The following is a 27,467-nucleotide window of genomic DNA, read 5'->3' as shown; positions in this document are numbered from 1 at the left end:
TGATATTTGGACGTGGTCGTTTGGGCGCAAAACCTTTTATCCGTATAGGTTTACCTACCTACATATGTTATAATGTATTTCATAACTAGAGCCCGGACGTTTAGTCACTAAAATATGAAAATAGGCACTGATAATTTCGAAAAACTTCCACAAATAATTTTGCAAGAAATTAAAATAACATCTTGAACACATCAAAGTTTCTGAACATCATGCACAACTTCACTCTATCAGCTGAAAAGGGAAGGAACTGCAGCAGACTCGCAAGTATCCGGTCACCGTACTTTTCGGCTTAGTTTTAAAACAATATTTATTTTTAATAAAAGACATATGTAACAAAGATATGTAATTTGTGTTTTAAAAAAAAAAAGTTTTTCGTTAATGTTTAGTTATTTTAAAGTTGTATCTATATATTCATACTGCACTGTGTACTTGATTTTTTCAGTCAGACATTATTAAATTTATCTTAAAATGTGTACAATATTCTACATATTTTCATTTTCTATAATAAATTATTAAAATGCGTGGTACAAAACATAAGAACTGTTTATTAAGTACTGGCCTGTACCAAGAAGTCAGAAGAAACGAATAAGAGCTAGTTTTGGAATAAAAATGGCGTTTTTAATGCTACAGGTGGTTCAGGAAGTACTATGTAAGTAATTATTGAATGTTTTTTATTATTTGATCTGCCCATTAGGCCGGATAGTTGATGCTCTATTGTATTAATAAAAAGTTATTTCAGATTTCATAAAAATAGGCACTTATAAGCACTAGCTATACATTGAAATAGGAAGAATAGGCCAAATAAAATTTCTGTAGGCAGCCTGTGACATCCCAAAATAAATTTTTATCCTTTATAATATATCTAACGTAAAGCAAGGATACGATTGGGCGGCATAAGAAGAATAGCATTATTTTCAAGAAGGATATGGAATCTGTATGACAATATGGCAGAGTTCTCAATGACCAGTCAAGAACGAACAACCACGCCATCGCGGACTGCTTTGCGCCCAAACGGCCGCGCCCAAACGTCTTGCTCGGTGTATGTACCACTTCAAGAACAAGTAAGAAACAGGCTCATAAGAATAATATTTTTTTGGATGCCAGACACAAAGTTATATCTGGAGAGGAGGAATAGAAGACATTTAAGGAAATATGATAAAACTGACCGAAGAAGCATGTGAGTGGATGTTCTGGGGAAGAAAAGTAAAAGAATCTAGGTGGTGAAATAACAGAGTAGAATAGGCAGTGCAAGACAACATGCGCAGTGGAAACATGGATAATGACATAAAGAGAGTAGAGCACAACGTAAGCAACGGAGGGGAGGTTTCTAAGAAGCAAACTCGGAAATACAAGTTGCAGTAGAGTAAGAAATTCCTTCACCATGAATATATTCCAGCATAAGAGAGTCCAAGAAAGGAACAGAAACGTAGGCTACACTCAGATATACATGCAGAAAGAATGAAAGACGAATGAAATGATTCTTCTCATGAAAATGACAGGAAAGTAACTACGAGAAAGACCGAGGATCAGGTGACGATGAATTACGAATAAATCTAAAAGGATAGATAATGTGATGAAAAAAAAAGAAAGAAAGAAAAATGAAGGATGGTTGAATGAAGTAAGCCGGCGGAAAGGCCTTGTATACTTCAGAAGCGTGAAATTATGATGATAATTTGCAATGCGAGATTTCGCTAAAGGCTAGCTTTAACATATAATGTATCAAAGACATTATTTTATGTACTCAAATGTATGCTCTTAGCTTCCAAAAAAAATTCGAAAAATATTTCTTAATTTTATTCCTTTTATAAGCTCATGATACGTGTAAAAGCTGCTCATTAATGCTGCCAAAATTATTTGAACAAGTGTTCTTTATGCGAGTAATTATTTGTTTGAGTACTGGAAGAATATTTTGTTCGAATATCGGAATGTACGATTGTTCAAATTTTAACAGCGCTAGTATGAAATTAGGATCTATACTTCATAAGACTTCAAACGACTGTTAGTCATAAGCATACTATAATTACGTGATGCACAGACACGCGGTTTTCTATTTGGCAGGTCATTTGATTAATAACTTGACACTGGTATCGTATTAAATTGGTTTTCGTTATTCTTTACAACTACTTTTAACTACTTGTGTTACAATGTACGAAAAATAAATCACTGTCTTGATTTTTTTATTATTTACTTTTGTATTTTATGTTTCACGATTCTGTCTTTTTGGGCTAAAAGAGATGAGAACAACTCTGAGTGGAATTTGATCCTGCGAAAAACAGATCTTGTGGTCGCTAGCCTTACCATGACACCGGTCTGCGTAATTATGATTATTAAAAATGGAAATTTCTATTTTCGCTTGTATAACACGTTTGTTTGTAGCTTCACTATTTGAATTAGGACCATTCTTGTTTAACAAGACTGAGAAACTTTCATTTAAAGTCTTAGAAAAGTTATGGAACTCCCTCGTGGCTATATGGTTAGCGTACACATCTTTGACACGGGAGACCTGGATTCGATTCCAGGTAGGAGCTCATGTGGTTCGGATTCCACGTTAAGCCGTATGTAAACGTTTCATATAGCCTCGTTGCTGAAAGGGACACTAACTGTAATCTAATCAGGAATGTTATTTAAATATAGAATTTTGTCGAGGAGCACTTCAACTATTGCTTAATACTTTCATATATGTATATTTTCTGAGGTGAAGCTATAATGTTACAATTTCACGTTCATATATTCTCGTTAACAGTCTTTCTGGTTGATTATGTGAGAGGTAACTCCATTTTCAACATTGAGGCTACATGAAATTGATGTTATGAAGTTGATCTAAATCACTACTAAAATTTGTATCTGAAACAGGTGCCCTCTCCGGGAATAGCATTTAGATTTATGCACACAGAAAGCATTCGTATTAGCCATTTAGCGAGGGTTGTAACAATATTTCTGAATACACGTCATATTCTAGTTACCTTTTTCTTTTCCAGGTCAGGGCTTTGATAGACATTTGTTCGCCCTTCGACGCATTGCGGAGCAGCGAGGCGATGTGCCTTCTATATTCAAAGATCCTGCGTATGCTGCAATAAATCACAACATAGTTTCAACATCTACATTACCTACGGATATTATTGCTGCTGGTGGTTTTGGGCCTGTGGTGCGAGATGGTTATGGCATCGGGTTAGTATTAATGACTATATGGTTTAACTTCTTTTACCTCAGAATAATGCATTAGATGTGAAGAAAAAACTTTCCCAATTATTTAAGGTCTTCGGCGTTTTTTGTTCTCTCTTTTTTTTTTTTTTTTTTTTTTTTTTGTATCAGTACTCTTTTTTTTTATTTTTGCAAATGAAAATAATAATTGTAGCAGATTTAGTGGGGACGTTCTTGGCGAATCTATATTCAGGGAAGAAATGGTGGTCAGCTCAGAACTCAGCTGCCTCAGAAATTTAGAAGTTTACACTGGGTAAAATTCAGTTGAAATCTTTTTCGTTTCTCTGTAGTAGTTCTTTAACTTGCCCTCTCATTATGTTCTGGATACATCTTACAGATTCGATCGCTAGAGAAACTTAAAATATTGGTGTTGACGAACATTGTGAAACATCATTATAATAAATCCTGATTAAAGATAAATTTTTAAAACTAGTCTAGAGCGTTTTAGAAGTCATCACAGTAAATTTCGAATGACTAGTTTGATGCAATTTTCCTAATATTTTGTTATCCACATAATGCCAAACAGTGTAGAATTAATGGCAAAAACATTCGACGGTAAACCGATTAAACGTCGTAATGCAGCACCCAGGCTGTCAATGGCATATTGCTATTTACATTGGTTCCGAACAACGTCAGCACTGAATCTTATGAAACTAGTGCATTCATAGATTATCATACTAGATCACCTCTCACAGAACAGGACCACGCCGTGGGTCCCAATGGTTGAATAAAATAAGTGAAAAATAAATATTTAGTTCGACGGTTGTTCTTCATTTACGTTTTCCATTCGAAATATATATGACTTTGCCCTAGATGTCGGGAAGCGAATCTTCTTCAAAACAGTCTCCTTAGAAATGCGCACACTTGTTCCTGCGGTTTGTGTCGGACAACATCACGAAGGAACAGAGGACCATTTGCTTTGGCTTCTTTTGGAACTTCGGTGTGTGTTGTTATGCATCATCTCAAGGGGGCAAAAGAAAATTATTTCCTTGACTTTGCTGCCCATCTGTCGCGTTGTTTAAGCTTGAGCCTTCTGGGAATCGATCCATTGTAATGACTGGTGACCAAATGATTACCACTCGTCTATCACAAACGTTTGGATAAATTTGATGCAGTACCGCTACTCAAGTCGCTCTGCCATTTCGCGGCAAGTTAAAATCTGACGCCCTTCACTAGAATGGTTCACTCAGAGGCTAACTCACTCCGACTGTGACACTATATCCACTCTTTAAATGTACCCACTAGAGGTCATCTCCCGTTCTAATTGTTCCCAAGGTACTTCCGTTGCACAGTTGATTTTTAGAATTCCCCATTGGCTTGGTATTATTGTAGCCATCAAATATTTTTGACATGGCTTTCATTTCCTTTTTTGACCAATTCTCTTGTCTGAACCTTTCACCAAAATAAAAGGTCGCGGGTTTTTGTTGTTTTTGGGTGGGCCAAGTGGGCAACTGATCTAAACGAAATTTACTACACCACCTTAAGTAAGTCTTGAATAACTTTTATGTGAATGTTGGTCCAAATCGGCCAATGTCAGTTTTATTCTTTGGTCTTGATCGATCTTAGACCATGTTGATAGATCTTAGGTTGATCACCGATGACCATACCAATTTTGGTGGAAATTGATCCAACCGTTCCTGAAAAATATTTGCAGTCCTTGAGAGTACGCCATCAGTGATGTCAATTTTGGTTAAAGTCAGTCAAAGTATTAGCCTAAGTGTGGTAGGCTTTCTCCTGTCTATTGATAACCATGCCAAATTTGATCCAAATTGGTCGAGGCATTCCCCAAAAGTAACGGTTTACATGCTGACAACATGGCGAAAGATTGTAGTTGCTCACCGCGAGAAATCAGTTATCATTGTGTGTTAATAGAGGTGATATATATTAAGAGAAGAGTGGTAGCCACACGACTGTGCTGAAGTCTTAACCAATACAATGATATATGTATAATGGAGAAGACACGACTATTTCGGAGCAATTTTCCCGCAAATTTAACAAACATGAAATTTTTATAGGGTGGCACAAATTATATAAAGAAATCCTAAACTTTTCTTTCCTTCATTGCAAGATGTTTTCTGAGGTGCGTAATGTGACTGGGTAAAGCTTTCTGCAGGAAGAGTTTAGGCACACTAGTTAAATAAATGAGAGGGATGGCATTTAGTAATTCCCCCAACTCGTTTAATGGCTCCACACCTGAGTACCTTATTTTTGTCTAAATTGTGATAAGGGTAGGGAAAAAAAAACGAACCCTGCGGGGCATTTAAGCCCCTTCGCTCGCTCAGCTATATTTTCTGAAGTAACACTGGAGATCTTATATGTGTGTAAGATTGGGGGAGAGACTAAATATCAGCCTAAATGAGTTACAGTTTTGCACTCTTTTACTTTCCAATTAATCATAAAAAACAATGAAAATTAATGTATTACCAGAATTGTTATGTTTGCTCTTTCTTTTCAGATATGCTATTTTGAAAGATTGGCTGGGATGTGTTGTTACTAGTTACCCACCACACCGCAATGGAAGTGATTTTGTTAATTGCTTGAAACAGTCATTCGAAGATATTCATAATGTTCTAAGAAAATCAGGATAGTCATTGGTAATTGTTGTAGGATTGGTTACATGAGTAAAATGAAAAGAGTGATCAATTGTAATGAAAATAGTCTAGTACTATACGTGGTGTTGGACAATAGAGCGAAAGTAAGAGAACTCGCTAAGTGTTGGTCAGTTACAGATCTCTGATTTATTGAAACAAGAATACAAATATTTGCCAATGATCATTATGTGACAGCTCTATCTATGCAAGGGAACTTACATATAAAACACACTGGACTATCCTATTCGTTACTAGTGGTTGATCGAGCTAGAATCGGGTGATTATCAAACATCTATTTGAACACGTATGCAAGAAAACAACTGTGTTAGTCTGACTGTGGATTTACAAGACAATCCATTGAGACCATCTGCTCTTTTAGAAGAGAGAGTTGCTGTTTGATTACGTAAGGTGTTTATGTTATTGTTTGGTTGAACCATCTGTTACAAGGTGTTATTTGTTATTTGTATATTAAAATTGCATTTGAGAACTATTTTATTGTTGAATAAGTAACTGTTATCCCATCTTACTTCTATTTGAATGGTTATGCAATCGCACCACCTTCTATTAGTCATTAGCAACTCATGGACTCCTGACTTATAGTGATTTTTAGAAATTGCAGTCACTCGTATTCCAAGTTGTTTGATTCGAGCTTTACAGTGTTTATAAGAATTGTTTCGAAACTCCACCTGTATGTATTTGTAAAAAATTTTCCTGTAAGAAGAAAAAAAGGATTTAGGCCATGTATTATTCAATAAGACTTACCGCCATTATAACGGATGTTCTAATGTGTTTTTTGTGAAACATATGAAATTACGTACATCCAATGATATTCCGTCTCGATTTGTGTTTTAAATTTAGATTATATTTGCGTCCGATCCTGTTATATCTAAGCACTATGTGTATATTTATTTTGTATTTCCTGAATGAACAAGTGTCAATGCAATATGTGTATTTTGTACTTGTTGATTAGTGTTTTTTTTACGATAAATTTAGCGCCTATACGTGTAGGAACGAAATTAAAACTTGACAAGACAACGGTTATACTTATAATGGAAATAAATGTTTCCAATTGTTTGTTGACATATATAGTTTTACAGAACCATCGGTAAACCCAAAAATATTGTTTTATTTAAGTTATTGGAGAACTAATACATAAAAGTATACCACCTATTTAAGTTGCTAAAGTATCAAGTTATACCATACATATGCACAAATTAACTATGGGTATCAGAAGTGCTTTTAAAGGAATGCTACACCCTTAAAGGAATGGAACACTCTAAGAAAAATCAGTGAATTGGAAAGCGGCAAAAACGGGAATTGCAAATGTTCAGTTATCTATTGAAGACAAAATACCTTAGAACTTACTGTTACCATCAGCTACTGTCGTTTTGGAACATTTAATTTTATTCTTTATAATTGTTTTACATTATTTAAGAGAATCGCAATTGCCACACTTTGAAAAAAAAAAAGTTTAAAAAATACAATGTAGAACGTAGTATCAGTAGGGAGATAATGCTTGCTCTGATAAAATGTAATCTCTTTGTCATTTCTTGAGATACACTTAGTGGCAATGCAGATATCAAAAAGTTGGTTGCCGTTCCGAAGCGAAAGTAATTAGATTGGTTGTGAAACCGACAGCAGTTGTTGTTAGTGTACAGGGTGTATTACGTGTGCAAGTTGCAGTTCCGTGCTTCCTAAAGTTTTAACGAATTTGTAAGTTCACGTCCTGTCATACACGTTGGAAGTTATAATTTGGAGGTGGGTAAAACTGCAATAAATTTTTGTCAATAAACAGTTATTCTGTTCTGTTCTTTTTAATGTATTTTAATTGTCATAAAGTTGAAAAATCCTTAATTATATTCTTTTTTAAGAATTCTTCAACGGAATTATTGTTTTTGTGAAACATTTCTATTTTCATGTAGTATTCACCGTCTTGTGAAAAATTGTTTTTTTTTTTTTTTTCTTCTTTTGATTGTATACGTAATATAAACCAAAGTCAATACTCATGGTTCCGTCTCTTACAGAATGAACATAGGCTGCTGGATTTTGTTTTTATTTATTTATTTATTTATTTATCTATTTTTTTTTTTTAATGTGTTGTTTTACTTGAGATAGTTTCAGTTAGTGTATCTTCTGAAGTAGTTGTATTAAACATACGCCAAGTTTTTGGGTTGATATCAAGATACTGCAAAACGATTCCTTTTGTCTGCGTTTTTATTGTTAACTGGATATTAAATATATTCTAAAACATTTTAATGAGCTTTAATGTATAGCAGAAACAAAAAAAGAAAAAAAAAGTCAAATGTGATGAATTACTCGAAATTTACTGAATCAATTTACTATCAGTATGTGATTGTACATTCTTGTATTTTTATACAGTAATATTTGATTTTGTAAAAGAGAAGCCTGTAATTTATGTTATTTTTGGGGAAATATATTAATGTTAAAGAAAGAAATGCCATTTTATCTTATCTGTTCCGAAGTATTTCAGATACAAAGCGTAAACTTGAAAAATTATGGCCTTGTGACATTTCACTTAGCATCACATTTTGTAACTAGACATACAATTTGAATTTTAAAAGCAAAGAAAGTAAAGTATTTATCTTTCGACCTTTGCTCTTAAGTTGTGTATTACGTTAGAGTACTAAGGGTTTATTACAGAATTATCCAAGCTGTTGTTCTATCACATCTTAGGATAAATGAATTCCCGTAGAAATAAAATGGCTGGATGTGAAAATAATGTAAATTTATTTTGTTGCTAAGCATCGATACATACATATACATTTACACATAAATTGAAAGACTATAAATAGAAGCAAAATATTTTCTTGAGGCTTTAGCTGTTTCTGCAGATTCTCTCTGGTACATCAGCTGTCTAAAACGGCAAATATTCGTCCTTATAACTTAACCTTGGGAGAATATGTTTAACGCTGAAGACTGTTTCAGACTTTTACTTTGGATGTCTGAAAATGAAAGAAAAAAAATGTAAGAAAATTAAATCTAAGAAAAGGGTGCGGGGTACTTAGAGTAGGTTAAGAAGTGTATAGTATCAGAGTAAATGATTTAACCGATCACTAAACTAGAGAAGACAAAAGTGATGAGATTAGACGATAATTTGATTAAATAGTTTCTGCAACCTGCTAATTTAATACAATTTATCGTTCTGTTTATTAAGAATATTATTAATTTCCGTATTATAGTACCTATTTCAGGTACCACATACATAGAATATGTCTAAACGATAATCCCGAACCCAGTAAGTTACAACGTTACCTGTTAATCTTTGTTGCAAAAAAGTTGCTTCAGACAATAATCCCTGAAAGTTTTTCCGATATTTTTTCATGCAGTTTCGCGCTTAGTTAAGTTGGCTTTTTATCAGGAGTCAGCTTCACCAAAGCAAAAGAAAAGCACCGTGAAAGATTCTGTTCCTAATTTTTGATTGAAGAAGTCAGTCATGGTTCAACAGCATTTCCATACAAAGTTTGGAATTTACTCACTCTTCGGTCGTGTGTTCGTAACTGTATTAGTTGACCGCACAGCCATCACTTCAGCGCCTCAGAAAAATTGATCACAGCATGCTAGGGAGATTCTTTGTACAGAAATTGAATATAGACATGATGTGTGCCGTATTACGCATAAACTACAAACTAATACTTTTTTTCTTTTTTTTAACGTTAGTAACAAAATTGGTCAGTTTTCCCCTTTTCTGTACATATTATGCTACCTAATTTGATTAAACTGAAATAATAAGTTATTTGAAGTAGAGAAAGAGAACATCATTAGACACACTCTAAATCAATTCAAAGTTTTACTTCGTAAATTCTGTGATTAAGTGTGAAAACCTTCAGGCCGAGAACTTAATAAATTTCAGTCGAAAAGATTGTATGTAGTCACATAGTAGAATTTATGATTATCTTTGCCACGTAGATGAAAAAATGAATCAAGAACAATTCTTAGTTCATAAAAGGAAATATTTTAGGTCGCTTTGGCTAATCAATCCTTTTTCCTGTTAACAGATTAGTTGGCGTTATTCGAATAATATTTTCATTTATGATCATAATTTCATTTTAGTTGGTATACATAGTACCATACCACTCGCTGTATAATCTTTTGAAAGTGTATGATTTACTTAAAATTGCAATAACAATGCATGTAAATTTTCATCACATTGCTGTACTTGGAAAAATACGTTATAATGAAAGTTTGAAACTTTTTTATTATTATTATTATTATTATTATTATTATTATTATGAGAATTCTGGTTCCATTACATGATAGATCCTCAAATTGTGATTGAAGACATTAATTTTTTCAAAGAAAATATTTCTCAATAGCATCTTATTAGATATTACCACTTTGATATTGACAATAAAATTGTATTTAAATTAGTAACTCACCATGTATATTCCTACAATAAGTCCGAACAGACCAATGGCACTTCCAAATATCTCGATAATTAGGATCTTTACGAAAAGGGTAGCATTTGCTGCATCAGCCAATGCTGCTCCTGCGCCTGTAGGATAAGCATATTAAATAATTAATTACAATGATTCCGAAGTACTCATATCAGGTTGCCTAAAATGTATTGAGCCTTTGGAGGTCATAGAACTTCTGTGACTTGTAGTTAAAAAATTGACACACGTGGTTTTTACACGCCTCTTTTGAAACTAACTCAATGCCAATCAAGACATATTGCAGAGACCGAAACAAATGATAATCTGACGATGTCAACTCCAGGCTGTATGGTCATTGCATTAAAACTCTCCCAGTCAAGTTTTCTCTTAATTTCTGACAGGTTGTTAAATATGTATACGGTCTGTCGTTGTCAACATGGTATACGACACCCTTACTGTTTACCAGTTCCGGTCGTTTCTTTTGACTTGCAAGGTGCACTCGGGCTTAATCGTTGACAGTACAGGTTCGAGTCTATTCTTCTACCCGGCGGCAGCAGCTTGTGATGCACGATGCCCTTTCAGTCCCATCAAACTACAGAACAACCTTCCTGGACATCGAAATTTTCAGAACGAAAGCAACTGAACTGTCTTTCGTTTGTTGGTTTTGATAAAGTATCTTCCCCATAAAGAGCACATATTTCTTCATGGGCCTGCGCAAAATTTGCGCCTTTATCTGAATAAAATTGTAAAAGAATATAGGCAGTTTTACTGGAAGTTCTCGTCTTTACGGCGCAATATCTTACGTTTGATTATAAGAATTGCAACACTTTTTGCACATCTACTAGCTTTGTCAGCTGTCAAATTACGTAAAGCCTGACTCGCTGCGACTCATATGCCCTCAAATGCCCGTTCTTCACACAGGAAGAATAGCTTTATGGAAAATATTTGAATCCCCTTTTCCCTTAGTAAATGTATTACAATGAAAGTGTGGGCCGCGGTGGCTCAGTGGTAGAGTATTCACCTGTGGTGCTTGGGGTCCCGGGTTCGATCCCATCCCCCGCCAAGTGAACTTTGTGGTGGACAAACACCGTGTGCGTGAGTTTCCTCCCACTTCCTTCATTCCACCATTTCATTCATTACTCATCATCACCGTCTCCTTTAGCCTAACCGGCATAACCGTGGGACGTAAAACTTAAAGATTTCATTTAATTTTTTCACAATGAAAGTGTAATGATAAAAACATAGAAGATACTGGACTTTTGCACATAAATTTTGAAACGTCCTACCTCCCACAGAATAAGCCCTGTAATCAAAATACAATTAAGAAACCAGCTTGAGGTGCGTACTATGTTGCAAAAGTCATTTTTCCGATCACGACAATTATGAATTAGACAGTCAGTCATTTTCATCCCTCTCATGGTGCGGCTGAGTGGCATTGTGAGCGTCACAATTCATTTCAGCGACCCTGAAAGCTATGGATTACATACTAATCACTAGTATCGATCATTTTGGATTATTTTTCGTCACTCCTTCCAAATCCCACCTCTTCGGCTGTTTTACTTCAACTGTATTTTCTTACATATTGTAAATCATATGGCTACCAATATAGGTTGAAATTGCTGCAGACGATTGAGAGTTAGACTTCGGCGTTGCTCTGTAATTTTCGAATCCAGCTGACATGTTCGTTCTTGCCTAAACTTTGGCTAAAATGTGATCTTAATTGTCACCTAGCAGCTTAGCGACCCCAAAACTTACGGATTCGATATTAATATCGGTCGTTTTCGATTATTTTTATATTTCTCCCCCTCCCAACTCTAGGGATGCTGTGGGGGCTAACCGTGGACTTAAGGCATCAGGAGTGTTACTATTTGTCTCAGGGATCCTAAAAGCTATAGATTCGATATTAATATCGGTCGTTTTTATTAATTTTTGTCACCCCCTCCCCCTAAATGTGGCAGGGGAGTCTTACCCACACATTACTGATTTCCAGACCGTAAGTAATATCTGTACTAAGTTTGGGTAAAATTGCTCCAGACGTTCCAGAGTTATGCTGGAACATATATAGATTATATACTAGCTGAAATGACAATTCTTCGCACGGGCAAAATAGGTTTATGGGAAATATTCGAATTCCCTTTCGTTTTAGACCATTTATTTCAATTAAAGTGTAAAAAAAATACAGAAGATATTCTACTTTTGACACACACATTAAAACACCCTACCCCCAAAGAACACGTATTATGATTAAAAGACCCAGATTGAAGTGGGTACTATATTCCAAAAATCATTAAAAACAGGTCAGACGTTTTCCCTACCCGGATAGCTATGAATTCGACACAAATCAGTCATTTTTGAAATTTTATTTTTCACCTCCCCAACCCTATTCTCTGCAAATGGGGATGAACTTAAACGGGTTTGGGTGCGTCACTGTTCATTTCAGTGACCCAAAAAGTATGGATTTGACACTAATATCGATCATTTCATATCATTTTTATGTCTGCTCCTCCCACTCCCCCTAGAAATGCTAAGGGGGTCTTGTCCCCATTTCGGACTGAACTTAAACAGCATTAGGATTGCCACCAATTAACTTAGTGACGCTGAAAACTGATGATTCGACACTAATATCGGTCCTTCTCGATCATTGTATACGTTTCCTCCTCCCCTTCCTCTAGGAGTGCTAGGTGGTCTTACCCCAACTGGGAGCTGACCTTGAAATTAGAGCGTGAAAACTATCACCAATCAACTTAGTGACCCCGAAACCTACGGATTCGACACTAATATGGCGTTGGTGCTGATAAGGGACGTAAACTTATATCTTAGAGTTGAGAACGTTGTTTCTCGAGTTTAGCGAAAGAAAGTAAGAAAAAAGAAATGAGTGCTAAAAGCTTTACTATTGGGATAGTTCCTTCGAAAATAGTAAGGTGAGACGAAAACTTACTTGTAATCAGTGGTTCTTGTTTGATTTTTCATGTCCGTAGAACATTTTATAGTTCTAAAACATGATCTAGCTAATCAAAAACTTCTAGTGAGCAAAATCGAGTTGTAAAACACTACAATTTGGAACAATTTGACTGAAAACCATTCCTCACAAGACTTTACATAGTGTCTAGTTTAGCAATTTAACATATCGTGTGGTACATTTTTTAAAATTATTTCTAAAAATACAAGTTGACCTGCCTATCATCGGTTCTCAGAACTGTTACCTTCACACACAGAATATGAAGTGTATTAAAGAAAGATTCCACGCATCAGTACGAGTCATATGATAAAAATTCACCTCAAATTTTTGTTCTTTGTTGGACTGATGTGTCATCGGAGTCCCACATGTTCTGTTGGGTTGGCGTGATTGAAATCTTTGCTTATATCTGGTGAGAAACTGCCCTCTGTAACACAATCAATGAATGGACCGAGGTCACACGTACAACATCACAAACTCTATACATGTTGAATAAAACAAATCGAGTACCGAGCCAATTGCAAGGGAGAGTGTTGTTAATCAGGGTCGTGTGAAAGTGCCATGGAGATTGCCCAATTATTTTCGTTTACGATTTGGGAACCAGAAGTGATGAATGACTGCATCGTACCCGATGGGTTATGAAATTTTGTGCTAGTGACACATTCAAAAATAAGCCCAGTGGCTATCGATTAACACCATATTCTAATAAGCTCCTCAGAAACAACGTGGAAACAGACCCTCGCGAGTGTTCGTGCAACTGCAAACTAGCATACACCATATCGTTATCATTTGGTGGCTCTGTGTAGTCTGTAAAGTAAAAAAGGTACTGGTGGATACCACATGAGTTGAAACCGTCCAACAAGAATTGCCGTCTGTAGGTATTCAATTTTATGAGTGTACGAAATAACCAAGAAGGTTTTCTGCATCTGATTGTTACTTCTGATGAGAAATAGGTTTGCTACAATAGTCTCAAATAGTCAACACAATGATTGCATCTTGATCAACGTCTAGGACATTCTCCTGAACCGCTTCTTCTCCCACAGAAGGTGTTTTTGCTGGTATGATGGTCTATGGTGGGAATGATTCATCCTGCCTTTCTCAAGTGAGATTAAACCATTACTACAAATCAATGCTGAACTCCATGGAATACACCGTAAACTTTTCCGCAAGTATGCAGCAATGGTCAGTAGGCATAGTGTCTCACGTTATACGATACTGCACACCTACATGTCACTCGAAAAGAATTGCAGACTTTCCACGAACTGCATTATCATGCTGTTCCGTAATCACCACATTCCCCCGACAACTCTCTCACTCCGTCACCTCTTATGGCATCTCAATTACTTCTTGGTAGGAAAAGATTTGCTTGATGACCGAGGATGACACATGCGGTTGAGGGCTTCTTCGCATTGCAGACTCTGGATTTATTCTGTCATGGAATCCCATTTTTGGCTGAGCGATAACAAAGACGTGTGTCTTCAACCGGAGTCTGCTTTCAGTAATCAGGAACAGTAATTTTCATTTTGTGACCTTTGAAAGTGACTCACGTTAATCGGACATTTCAGTCTGATCAACTCAATATGTGAACACTTGCCAATTAAAATGTGTGTCTATGTCTAAATCTATTTTTTTTTCTTATAATAGCAGAAAATGTTATCCAATTTCCTTATTGCTTGTGTCTTCTAAGACACAGTTAAGAAGTCCTCAGATTTTATTATTGAGAAAATTTCTACTATTTTATTTTCAGGGATTCAACAGCTTTAGTAGTTCATTTTATGAATTGTATTTTAAAGATAATTTCTATATGAAAACTCATTAAATATTAAATGCGTAACATAAAGTATAATTTTTATAGTTGACTGAAGTACTTCTTTCTCGTAAGTTATTTTATGAAAATCAGAAATTCCGTTTCAAAAATTTAACATGATTTGTACGGTGGCTCAATAGTAGAGCGTTCATCTCTGATGCGTGGAGTCCCTGGTTCGATCGCGCCAAGTGGGTTTATTGTGGACCAACACCCTGTGGGAGAGGCTTTCGTGGTTCCCCCGTTTCCTCCCACTTCCTTGATTTCACCACTTCATTAATTCTCATCATCACTGTTTCCTTTGGTCTACATGACATAACTGTGGGACATAAAACTGAACGATTTCATTTCATTTCAAAAATTTAACATGGAATATTTGTATTCTCAATTGTGAAATTCCTTCTGTAGATTAATTTAGTAACTTAATTTAACGGACTCATTTGGAACTAATGGTAGCCACCTGTACGTACATGCAATTGTAACAAATTAAATGCAAGATATGATGAAGCCTTACCTACAATACCAACACAAAGCCCACAGAATAAGTTGACGAATCCAACACTTAGACCAGCTGAAAAGTTAATATATCCAGACATCAGAGCTCTTCCATACGCTCCCTCGTCATCTCGAGACAACTGACCATCATCAAATCTCTAGCAAGACAAATCAATAATAATAATTGTATTTTTTATTTATCATTGTTCTTTTAATATGTTCATACTATACAGTACACATCATTCTATGTTTCCTGCAATTAAATTAGACGTTATAAAATATATCTTAAAAGTGTACATTATTGTTATTCTTGAACTTCCTTTTCATGTCATAAATGCTTTAAACATGCAATAGAGTGAACAACAGACATATATGAAGTACTGACCTATTCTAAGAGATCAGAAGATATGAATAAAAACAGGTTTTGGTATAAAAGGTGTTTTTAATGGTATGGATGAGCCAGGAAGTGGGAACTCTGGCCTATACGGTTTTCCTGTTATCCAACCTGCCCCTTCACCGTATTAGAACGGATAGTCGTGAGTAGTGTTGTGAAGGCTTGGAAAAAACCCGGAAATTTTGAGTAAAAAAACAATTTTTTTTACCATTTTTTCCCGAGCTTGAAAAAAGTACGGAAAATTTGGGAAAATTGAAACTTTCGAATATTTTACTACATTATGCTTTTAAAATGAAAAATATTTTATATTTACTAGTTTACAGTTAAGATCATTGAATGTTTATGTTTCTTGTATTAGAATAGGGAAAATTTGTGTCAACGAATATATGCAGACCACTTCTTTAATGTTAGCATCGTGATAGAATGGAGTTATGGCTACAAAAGATATTAAAATAAAATTAATTAAGATAGGTGCATTTAAATTAACTTAAGAAATCTTATGAAGTTCCCGCTTTATGGCAGGGAAATGTTAAAATAACGGGGGCAGAATCATTTTAGTTAATACCGTTATGTTAAAATCAAAGATTCAAATTTTATGTAGGCCCTATATACGTATCTTACTTGTGCTGTGTAAAATTTCCGGAAATTTTCAACCCATTAAAAAAAAAATCTTTCGGAAATATCGGCAGAAACTGGAAAATATAATTCAAAAACTATTTCTTCGCCTGATGTTGCTGTAACATGTCTGCAGCGTATATACAATGTATTTCGCTAGCAGGAAAAGTACTTAAAGCAACAGGTTTTAATTTTAGTTTTTAGTCTTCTGACTTCTAGTAAAAAAACCCTCTTTATTATTTGTATATTTTTCGAACAACTCAGAAAGAGAGATAATCTTGTTTACACATACATATACATCGCAAGTGTAAATTTGAGCAGCGAGGAATATATTAAAAATTTTAACGTGTAAAATTTCCATTCGTTATTATTAAATACTAGCAAAATAAACCATTCTTTGCATGGGGAGAATACATTTCATTTTGGACATAAAGCGCACCGAGACTGTCATCAATGAACTGGAACCCCAAAAACTATGAATTCGACACTAGTATTAGTCATTTTTAATTACTTTTACATGCCATCCTTCCCTTTTAGGAGTACTGATGGGGACTGAATTTGGATTTAAACGGCATCAGAAGTGTAACTGTTCATCTCAGCGACTCCAAAAACTATGGATTCGACACTAATATTGGTCATTTTTAATCATTTTTTAATATATCAATCCTTCCCCCTCAATGAAATTACAGTATTTAATTTGGATTTAAACGGCATCTGGAGTATCAATGTTTACCTCAGCGACCCCAAAAACTGTGGATTCGATTAATGTCCGTCATTTTCGATCATATATATATCTCCCTCACTCGTCCTCAATTTACAGGGATGAATTTGGATTTAAACGGCATTGGAAGAGTGTCACTGTTCATCTCAGCGACTCTGAAAACTATAGATAACTATATATATTCTCTCCCCTTCCTCTAAGTTACAGTGCTGAATTTGGATTTAAGCTACATCGGAAGTGTCACTGTTCATTTCAGCATCCTCGAAAACTATGGATTCGATACTAATATCGGTCATTATATATATATATATATATATATATATATATATATATATATATATATATATATATACCCCTTTCCTTCCTCCAAGTTGCATCTTCAAAATGAAATGATAAAAACCATTCTGGGCCCGAACCCTATCTATGCTAAAATTTTATCGAGATGAGTCTGGTGGTTCAAAAGTTGTTAAGTTACAAATATAGGCATTTTCATTTTCACCCTGTTAATAAAGGCAAGAATTTGAGTATGATTTACTAGAGTCAAAATAATAATAATAAATATTGAACTAACATAACTCAAAAATGCCTACTTTAAGACATTAGAAGCGTACAACAAAATGACAGTTTTAAATATATAGTTGTCACATAAACACAATACAGGAAATTTCATCAATTGAACCTACTTTGATTAAATTATTTGTTAGGCGGGAACTGATATTTTTTAAAAGGTAGTAATATATTGAAGTATCCAGGGAATAACTTTCTAATCTAGCTTTTTTCTCCTGCTTATAAAATGAATAAAATCGCTTATCATGTTGTTTTCATGCTCGCTTTATTTAAACCAATTCTTATTTTCCAAACGTATGTTACAAATCATTATCTGCCACTATTTAAATGTAATCACTAGGGCTCGGAATTTTAGGTACTCACCAAATCATAGAATTTGGTGGGGGTTCCTGAACCTGAAAGAATGATTTCAAAGTTAGCACATGAGTTTCGGGGTTCCAAACTTGAAATTTAGGTTCACCAAATTCTACCAAAAATTTCATTCTTCACTTAACCAATGCATTCTCATCAAATAAGCACCAAATTTTAAGTTTTCATTCGTTATCTGTATGTATTGTGCAGATATAGGATTCAGTTATTCCTCGTTCTCCATCAGTATTAACGTTGATTTATTGCATTTTACGTTATCTACAAGTACAACAATGCACGTAATTTTGTTTAAACATGTCACAACATAGTAGAAAATATATCGAAATTTAAGCTCAGGGACGATGTGATGGAGAAGTGAAAGTTTCCGTGTTCCTTTTGAGTTGCGGAGAATGTAGATAACGCGACAATATAAACACTTTGCTGAAACGATGAAATTTTGCAAATTTGACTGAAACTAAAATCATAATTATCGTTGGTAAAATAAAGGAGCTTGAGTTAATATTAGAAAAAGCTCATCCATAGCAAATGTAGCTATTAGGAGCAGATAACTTTATAGTGTGGAAAATCTGATGGAAGGTATCAACTCAAATTCTATTTTGAATTTTTCTTATTTGTAAGTTATATTACATTAAAGGTGCAGTGCATTTCTAAGCTCGAACATACAATACTTCAAGCTGCAAAGAATACTCTGCAGGGATAAGCAGAATTCAGACTTGGCGAAAACCACTAGCTCTTAGAACTTGGGAGATCCAACTAAGTGAAGGGCCTGAGTTTGCCGTGAACATAAGAGATTCTCCCTTGATGTCTCTAGACTTTGAACTCTCGTTCTTGCAGTATAAATTACTCCTAGCAAACAGAGAAAGCCTAACATTTTCCAACATTGAGACCGCGAATGTTGTCAAATTAAATTCATTTCTTTTTCAGCCGTCCACGTCTTGAAATGTAAAAAATCGGTTAAATAATTGTGATTTTCATTTACATTTTTGATGTTCAATTAAAGATATATTTTTTTAAGATACCAAATATCTAGACTAATAGAATTTGGTATACAAATACTAAAATTTTATTTAGACTCCTCCGCAATACCATCTCATTAACAGTTTTGCCAACCCAACATGTTGTTTTAAATGGTACTACTTCATATTATTAAATATTTCAAATCTACACCTTAAAGGAAAGCTTACAATATAAAATTTGTCATTCAGTGTTGCAAACTTAGGATGCTACAATATCACAAACATTCAAAATTTAGAATCCTCTACAACAGTAATAATACGAGTAAGACCGACAGTACAATGCGCATTCGAAGCGCTAGCGGATCCAGAAGTATCGTTTTGAGAGGATAATCACCAGAACGATAAACCTATGCTGGGGTGTGAAAAGAAATTTTTACACCTGTGGCAGAATAAAGTATATACATGACTAGAATTTGGTTCTTAGATAGTGTTAGTGCATAATATGTAGACCTATATATTAAATTGGATTTGATTGTTTTGGCGCCTAGTATTCAGATAATTTTTCGAGTACTCTCTATATTTCTATATCTATATCTACCGGAATCTATCTATATAACAAGCATAAAGACCGTTCGGGATTTTTCTATTATAGTCCATAAATAGCTATGGGCAACAAGATGGATTTTAGATATTTTGTGTGTTCAGCACAAACAAAGTAGAGAGCATAGTTCAAAATGTCACTATACCGTAATGTGTCATTACATAAATAGAGGAAAAAATGAATACATTTATACTTTAAAATGTCGAAGATAATGTGACAAAGATTATGAACAATTCTGTGATAAATTAAGCAATGGTTTGTACTAAATAAGCTGCAATGTATTGGAAATTAACAAAGATATCCTTCCTTATATATTGAAGCACAACTTTTCCTTTCATTTGTATAATATTATTATATCTCATACGTGTTCTATATTTCTAAACAAAACCACGTGTTTCATATTTGTAAAGAAGATCACGTGCTTCTTTACAACAACTACTACGAGCAAGCAAACGACAGACATCATCATCATCATCAGGAAACGTGACCAAAGAGGAACACTAGCGCCACCACTGCCCATAAAGAGGGTATAAAACATTGCAGGACCTCCATTGGGATTAGTGTCGGCTGGTCAACCCCTCTTTTAACTTGCCTGGAGCTATGAGAGATCTAACCTAACCCACACTTCTTAGCTTGCCTGGAGCTCTGAGGTTCGTTGCCCACCTAGCTTACCTGAAGCTCTGTGGGACCTTTACTGCTCCGTTTGCTTGCCTGGAGCTCTGGCAGATCCTAAACCGAACCACCTAACTTGCCTGGAGCTCTGTGGTTCCCCTATCTGCTTAGCTTGCCTAGAGGTCTGCGAGATCATAACCACTCTCTTTGCTTGCCTGAAGCAATGGGAGATCCTAACCGCGACCACTTAGTTTGCCTGAACCTCTGGGGTATCTTTCCTTTGCCTTCTTAGGCTTTGGGACACCCGTTTACCCGAACAAAATACCTAGGGAACATTGTGTCGGTCTTCAGACCTCAATTAGAATGACTGTGTGTTTTATTTGTATATAACAAGATTTTATAATAAAAGGTTGTGGGAGAAAAACCAACATCCCGTGTGCTAATTGCTCTACCTACTACTTTAACAAGGTCATTTAGAATAGATTAATAGATTAGTAGTGTGATATAGATTAATAGTATTGGTGCTGTCCTGTAGGCATATGTTATTTCATGATATAAAAATAATTTTTATGTTTGATGTAGTGAACAATATATAACAACGTTTTTCCATGTTGTCAGCAGTCAAACTGTGAGTTTTGTGTGTGAGATTTATCTTACGTTGAATGTAATCTATTACACTAGTGGCAATTTAAGCTTGAATGCTGAAACATCTTTCAGGTTCATTTCTCAAAAGATTTTCTTTCCTGTCCAGGTCCAGCCATTATTTTGTCAATAGCTGAGAGTACCAATTATTGTCGAAAAGTATGTGAAGGAACGTCATGCATGTTATTTACAAGATATCGTCCAAAATATTCACTCAGAGAAGTAAGGTGTTCTTGATACCACGTCCGCGTGGTCGTCAAGAGTTGCCAGTAGCTCAGCTTGGTGAAATTATGGGTCGTGCATCACAAGACAAGAATTCATCTCAAATTGTCAGAGCACTGGTTGTGACCGACGAACTGTTCGCAAATTTTTTGGATTAAAATGGCCGAATCTTCCAAACCAAGAGGAGTTTGTGTTCATGCATGACAACAATGTTGTGCATACGCACTGACGTATCCGGACGTGAGTACAATAACACGCAAAACTCATCTGCATGAACTGACCTCCACGGTCTCCTTATTTAAACCCAATAGAACATCTATGTAGTTTAATGGCCAGAAATGGAGAAGAGGCTATGGGATAGAAACTAGATGGTTCTAGAATCCCATATTGGTTAGAAACACTGCAATACTATCATAATAACCCCGGTCACTTCTATTCACTTGTTGCAAGTATACGGGAGCAACAGCGTGGCGTAATTGCAGCACGCGGTAAATCATCAATTTTTAATAGGGATGTTTTGTTGTTGGCTTCTCTATGATCATGAGTAAGATAATTATTTGTAGGGGTCAGTTTGGCCGTCCATGTGAGTTTGGTGTTGGTCAAACATCGTGACCACAGGTTTTCTCGAGGTTCTGTCACTTTATCATTCCCCTACTTTCATTCATCATCAGTCATCTGTATTTAGCATTCCCTTCTTCAGCCTTAGTTCAGTTTTAAACTAAATGATTGATTTTTTCTTCATTTCGCGTGCGTTTGTAGGATTTCGTTTTTCCATTACGTGATTATTACAGCAATAACACTGGATGTAAGGAAAAGCAGTTTTCGTTCCGCTGTTTAAAGCGTAACTTTATTTTCGTGTTCTACTCATTTCCTGCAGAGAATGAAATGATTATTGTGTATTCTTTTCTTTCATTCTATGCCTCATTGTTTATTTTCCAGATTATTGTGGGGGTTTCACTTTTGTCTCTAACTAGCTGAAATGCCCTTTATTCGAACAGAGAGAATAGGTTTGTAGAAAGTATTTGAACCACTCTTTCCCTCTTATGATACGAAAGAGAATGAAATTGTAATGATAAAAATCCATAATGTCAATATCTTTTCACCCAACACCCATCATCCCATGCCAATGAGACTGAACTTATACTTAACCTTAGACTACCAACGGGGACACATGTGTCCTCTGAAAAGAATTCAAACATCGTTTACATTTAATTCAAAAGCGTCAGTGAATATTTCTGTCCCCGAGTTCCCCCTTCCTCATATGAACATAACCAATCATGACTAACTTATAACGATCCTATCTAACTCATATGTGACAAAGGTATATATAAATCTATCCTTACATTGACAAAATATTGGTAGTCTGAAACGGTGTCGAGAGTGTCACTATTCATCTCAACAATCCTAAAAACTATAGATTGGACACTATTCCATTTTCGATTATTTTCTCATAAATTATGACACCAGTTCCCTTTTAGGATATGTATTTTAATCAATTTAATATCATAATCATCGGAAGCTATTTAATATCGTAAGGTTGATAATCATGCCAAGAGTCATATTCAGTGTTTCAATAGTTATTATGTGATTCGATCACAGAGAAACTCCCATACACTTTCATAAAATAGATTTTGTTTACTAATATCAAAAGATCTATATCTGCCTGATTTATTCCTGGTTCTGTTCCATTCATGCTCCGCTAATCTTTTGTGTCAAGTGACTCATATTCATTTGAAAGTTCACTTCAGGACATCATAAATGAAGACGCTTCTAGAGACTAATAAAGTCCCAGAAATGGGTTGTACCATTTCAATTCCCAAGATATATCTACATGGAAATGTATTTTTTTTTACTCCTTTTTATGATCGATATTAATACACATATTACATGTATCAAGAATGTAATTGACACGTAGAGAACAGATATAGGAAATGGTATAAAAGGAAATGAAAGTTGATAGCTTGCATATTATTTGCAGATGGTCCAAGCATTTAGAGGTCGTATTACCATCAAGACAGGAAGCGGGTCCAGCTGGTGTAATAGGGAGCATGCCAGACTTCCACACATACAACATGCACTCCTTTTTTTAAATAATGGATTCGAATCCCACCTATAATACTTTTGTACAGATCCTTAGTGTTCTTGAGAAAGAAACCCATCAGTGAAAGTAAGAAAACATGGAACAAACCACGGCTTTTGACATAATAAATTAAAGCATATATATTAACTTACTTAAACATATACATATGTTCTTATCTTATGTTGTAAAAGTTGGGAGCTTACTTTCTCGTAACTGACTACGAAGTGCAAACGACCAGGATTTGTTTTCTCTTCAATAATTAGAAAATCACCAGGCTGGCAACTAAAATTTTCAAACCAGATTCCCTTCTTGTAAAAGTTATTTTATGGAAAAAGAAAAAGGACAATACAATTACAATTTTTATCTCACGTAATCCGAAACAATTAAAAGTGAGTAGCTTGTTGATCTCCATGGCATAAATAGTTACTGTGTTTGTCTATGACTTGAAGGTTAAGTGTTCTATTCTATTGTAAACTTGCTCTTCTTTTCTTATTTCTAATTAAACCAAAGCTTACTTCTTTTTCCAACTTCATCTTTTTAATAGACATGGCTAAGAACATATCCAAATAACCCTTTACAGTAGCTTCAGGCAGTAAGTTTCTTTCCAGTGAGATTTGGATACTGCATTGCCACACTCACAAGGACAGATAGAGAGCACTGTTACGAACTGCCTCATTTCTTCGATTTGAATCGAAATTGTAGCTATTTTGGTTTTAGTGCTTCTTTTAAGAAAATATCTCTCATAAGGCTAGTGGAATATTAGTTTAGAAGGATCTGTTATGTAGAGGTGGTGTGACTTCTTAAGTATTTAAATATGTGATACTTTATATATGTGCACTACGCAAGCACTTATGAGAGAACACGTCCCGAAACTTAATCACTAAAATATATGAAACAGATTCTTTGTGTCAGCCAATCACATTACGAAGACAGTAACGTTTTGGATGCGTAAGATTCAGGACTGTATCTTTTCTTATTATTGCTAAAGTAACTCTTATTGGCATTGTATTATGGTTATCTCTTTAATATATACAGGAAAACAAGAAATCTTTACTCAACCGAATCAGCGGGCAATGGATATATTTGCCTAGTGCCTGCAGGTAATTTGAATTCCACTTTAAACTGACTGTATGTTCCTCTGTGAAATGTGATGCCTATCCGATGTTTATCAAAATCTTGAAATGAAATATTAGAAGTTATCACAACTCCGTGTGGACTTTCAAGTTGTGTAAATCTTTTTTCGACCTGACAAGTAATTTACATAAAGTGACCCCTAAAATTTGGAAAGAATCTTATTTTGTAACTCGATTCCATGCCACAGTTGGTATGCTTGGTCCCGAGTTCGATTCCCAGTGAACCACATAATTCCTAAACCACGTTAAACTGTAGGTCTTTATATATAAGGGTCATCGAGAAAGTTCTGCCGCTTTTTCTCCCACCAACTTCAAACATCGATATGTCACCTAAGACGTACCTAGAAGATCAAAAGTAGTCGTCATTGGCATCGACGATCTTCTGCCAACGTTCTGGAAGGCCATGGATTACATCACGGTAGGACTTGGTGGGCGTTGAAGCAAAGAAGGTATCAAGTACATTTTGCATCTCTACTAGGGATTTGAACTTGCGTCCTCGAAGGTGATTGTCCAAGGAATAGAACAGGTGATAATCGGACGGTACAATGTCCGGGGAGTATGGTGGATACAATAGTGCGTCCAAGGCGTAGGATAGTGTCCCGGGTCATCCTAGCCATGCGGGGCTTAGCGTTCTGCTGTAACAGGAGGACCCCCTTTGCAATTCAGAAGTGCTGGGTTTTGAGTTTTTCTTGAACACGGCTCAACTGCTGACAGTATATATTTGCATTGATGCTCTGACCAGGTTCCTGATGCACGATGCCGCGAGTAGTCCACCAAACACACAGGAGGACCTTCTTCTGGTGCAGTGCTCGTTTCGGCTGTTTTATAAACGGTTCATGCGATGCTAACCAATGATGATGGTGACGTGGAGCTTCATACAGGACCCATTTCTCATCACATGTCAACACCCTGTCCAGAAATGACTCATTCTTCCTCAGACGAGAAACCAGAGAAGCACGGGTGTCTGCTCGCGTTGCCCTCTGGCCCTGAGTCAAATAAATCGACCCAACTTGTAGTGCTTCCCAAGTTGATGGAGGTGCTGCCGAATAGTTTCTCCACTCACATTGAATTGTAGTCCAAGTTCCTTACATGTCTGACCACTGTTCGTTTCAATTGTTGCTTGAAGATCTACACTTTGTACATGTGTTGGTTTTCTGGCACGTGGTGCGTCTTCGAGTGTTTCGTCACCGTCCTTAAACTTGTTAAACCACCGCTGCACTGTCCGCGTAGTCATGACATCCTCACCAAAGGTTGGGATATCTTCCACCTCGATGCAGCGACGTTTGACCCCAGTTTGAACTCGTACAGCATTCACGTCTTTATGACGCTCTGTGGAGATCCCATGTTCACTCTGTCCTTACGCAAGTTCACGATGTAACTGAACTGTCACAACCAGGTAGTATGTTGGATATACCCACACCAACAACTGACCTTCGCCTTATCTCCATTCGCATTCAACACACGGTGTTAGGGCCAATGGACCAAAGACTTCCACAAAAAGCGACAGAACTTTCTGGGTTGCCTTTATAGTATCAGTACGAAGAAGACGTAAAATAATAATGTATTACAAACATGCCAAACATTGGACCAACCGATTCGTAATGTTTTGAGGTTCTACACGACAAGAGACTAAATTAATCATTGCCATATCCGTGAGCATACAAATTTTCATAATTACTATTCTATCGTCAATAACAATTGCATGTCTATCTTACTTTAGTGTAAAATATTAAAACATATGGTATCGCCTATCAAGCACCTTAAAACTTATAAATAAAATTGTTCCTTCTATGGATTTGAATTGCCACTCTTTGGTACTATGTTGTCTTAACTCTTTCGTTGCCACCTTGATTTCAGTACCCCAAGCCAATGTGCCACCTGCACTTTTATAACATTTAGTATTTTGTAACAAACTAGCTACATCTAGTGGAAACCAAGCACACCACAGAATATGACCAGGCGAACACTGTGTGCCACTAGTGTATAAAAGCTCTATATCTGCGTCCTGCGTGTCACTTTACAGAGAAGTCTACAATAATGAGAACTGTAACAATGAGAACTACCTCTTGACACCAAACAGCGTCAGCGGCACACAGCAATAGGTATGAATGACGCCATATGGCGTCAAGTGGCAGCGAACGAGTTAATCATTAGACAATGACCACTTCAGCTTGAAAGTGTTGTCATTGAAGGAAGGTCAACTTGAAGGTGTTCTTACGGACATTTCCAATCTATGTCACTACTTCTAATTTTCTACGACGTTTTTCTTTCTTTAAGATTTTTTCATATCTCTTTTATGTTATTAGTTATTTCTATTATGCATAATTTGTATTTACAACTTATGTCTCTCTTAATAGTGTACTTCAAACTTTCGTTGTCTCTGACCACCAAAAAAACTGATGTGATTGATTTAATTCTCATATTCTCCATACCAGACGATGCAGCAATGCCAGACACATAAACAGGTATACATTTACTTGTTTGACAGATAGAACATGGAAAAACTAACACTCTTTTTGCATTATAAGAAATATATTCAATATCTTGACATGAATCTTTTAAGCTTTGAAAGGAACTTTAAATAGAGATCTTAAAGATTAATTATCTCTAAAATGACTAAAAAAAGACTTGGTTTCCTTGTGGATTCTACCCGCCAAATATGAGGCATTCCAGGTAGTAAGGGCAAACTTAAGAAAACGGTGCAGTCTGAACACACTGAAATTATATTTGAGATGTTTGAGTAATAATACCAAACTGCTCTGTGCAGTAATGATTTCAGATAGTGACCAGGTTGAAATTCACCTCTTCCCGGAACATATATCCGATTGTGTTCAGCATGGGGTATCAGAATTTCCCAGTATTACTTTCACTTCCTGTGTATTCAAAGCCTCCCTCACCCTCTAGAGAAATCTTCTGAAATATTTACTGACTGTGGCATCCAGTTTTCGTGCCTATGTGTAATACTATATTTTGAAGTTGTTCGTGTTTCCCTTAGAATACACTTTTCCAAATAAATGGACGACTATTTTGACTACTCAAAGTGCATATCCAGGAATCAAGCACTTGAGTTTGCTCTTACTACTTGGAACGCCTCATATTATCAACAAGAACATA

The 27,467-nt window shown here is 35.6% G+C and overlaps 2 protein-coding genes across 2 annotated transcripts in view; one reads left to right on the top strand and one right to left on the bottom strand.

The window, feature by feature from the left end:
• CPT2 (Carnitine palmitoyltransferase 2) overlaps window positions 1–8,248 on the top strand; it is a 60,446-nt gene extending 52,198 nt beyond the window's left edge. Inside the window, exons 12-13 of the mRNA XM_081762122.1 lie at window positions 2,979–3,168; window positions 5,657–8,248. Coding sequence (XP_081618248.1) covers window positions 2,979–3,168; window positions 5,657–5,789 — 323 coding nt within the window. The 3' untranslated portion in view covers window positions 5,790–8,248. The remainder of the gene's footprint in view (window positions 1–2,978; window positions 3,169–5,656) is intronic.
• Window positions 8,249–8,521: 273 nt separating this feature from the next.
• LOC145688218 (V-type proton ATPase 21 kDa proteolipid subunit c''-like) overlaps window positions 8,522–27,467 on the bottom strand; it is a 35,274-nt gene continuing 16,328 nt past the window's right edge. Inside the window, exons 5-7 of the mRNA XM_081762123.1 lie at window positions 15,461–15,599; window positions 10,190–10,305; window positions 8,522–8,755 (exon numbers count right to left, since the gene is read on the bottom strand). Of these exons, the coding sequence (XP_081618249.1) occupies window positions 8,735–8,755; window positions 10,190–10,305; window positions 15,461–15,599 (276 nt within the window). The 3' untranslated portion in view covers window positions 8,522–8,734. The remainder of the gene's footprint in view (window positions 8,756–10,189; window positions 10,306–15,460; window positions 15,600–27,467) is intronic.

The sequence above is a fragment of the Thermobia domestica genome, chromosome 6 (genome assembly GCF_964235325.1).
Source record: "Thermobia domestica chromosome 6, izTheDome1.hap1.1, whole genome shotgun sequence".
Classification (NCBI taxonomy): Eukaryota; Metazoa; Arthropoda; class Insecta; order Zygentoma; family Lepismatidae; genus Thermobia; species Thermobia domestica.
The sequence above is the reverse complement of the archived record's forward strand: the minus strand, read 5'-3'. Positions and strand labels throughout refer to the sequence as shown.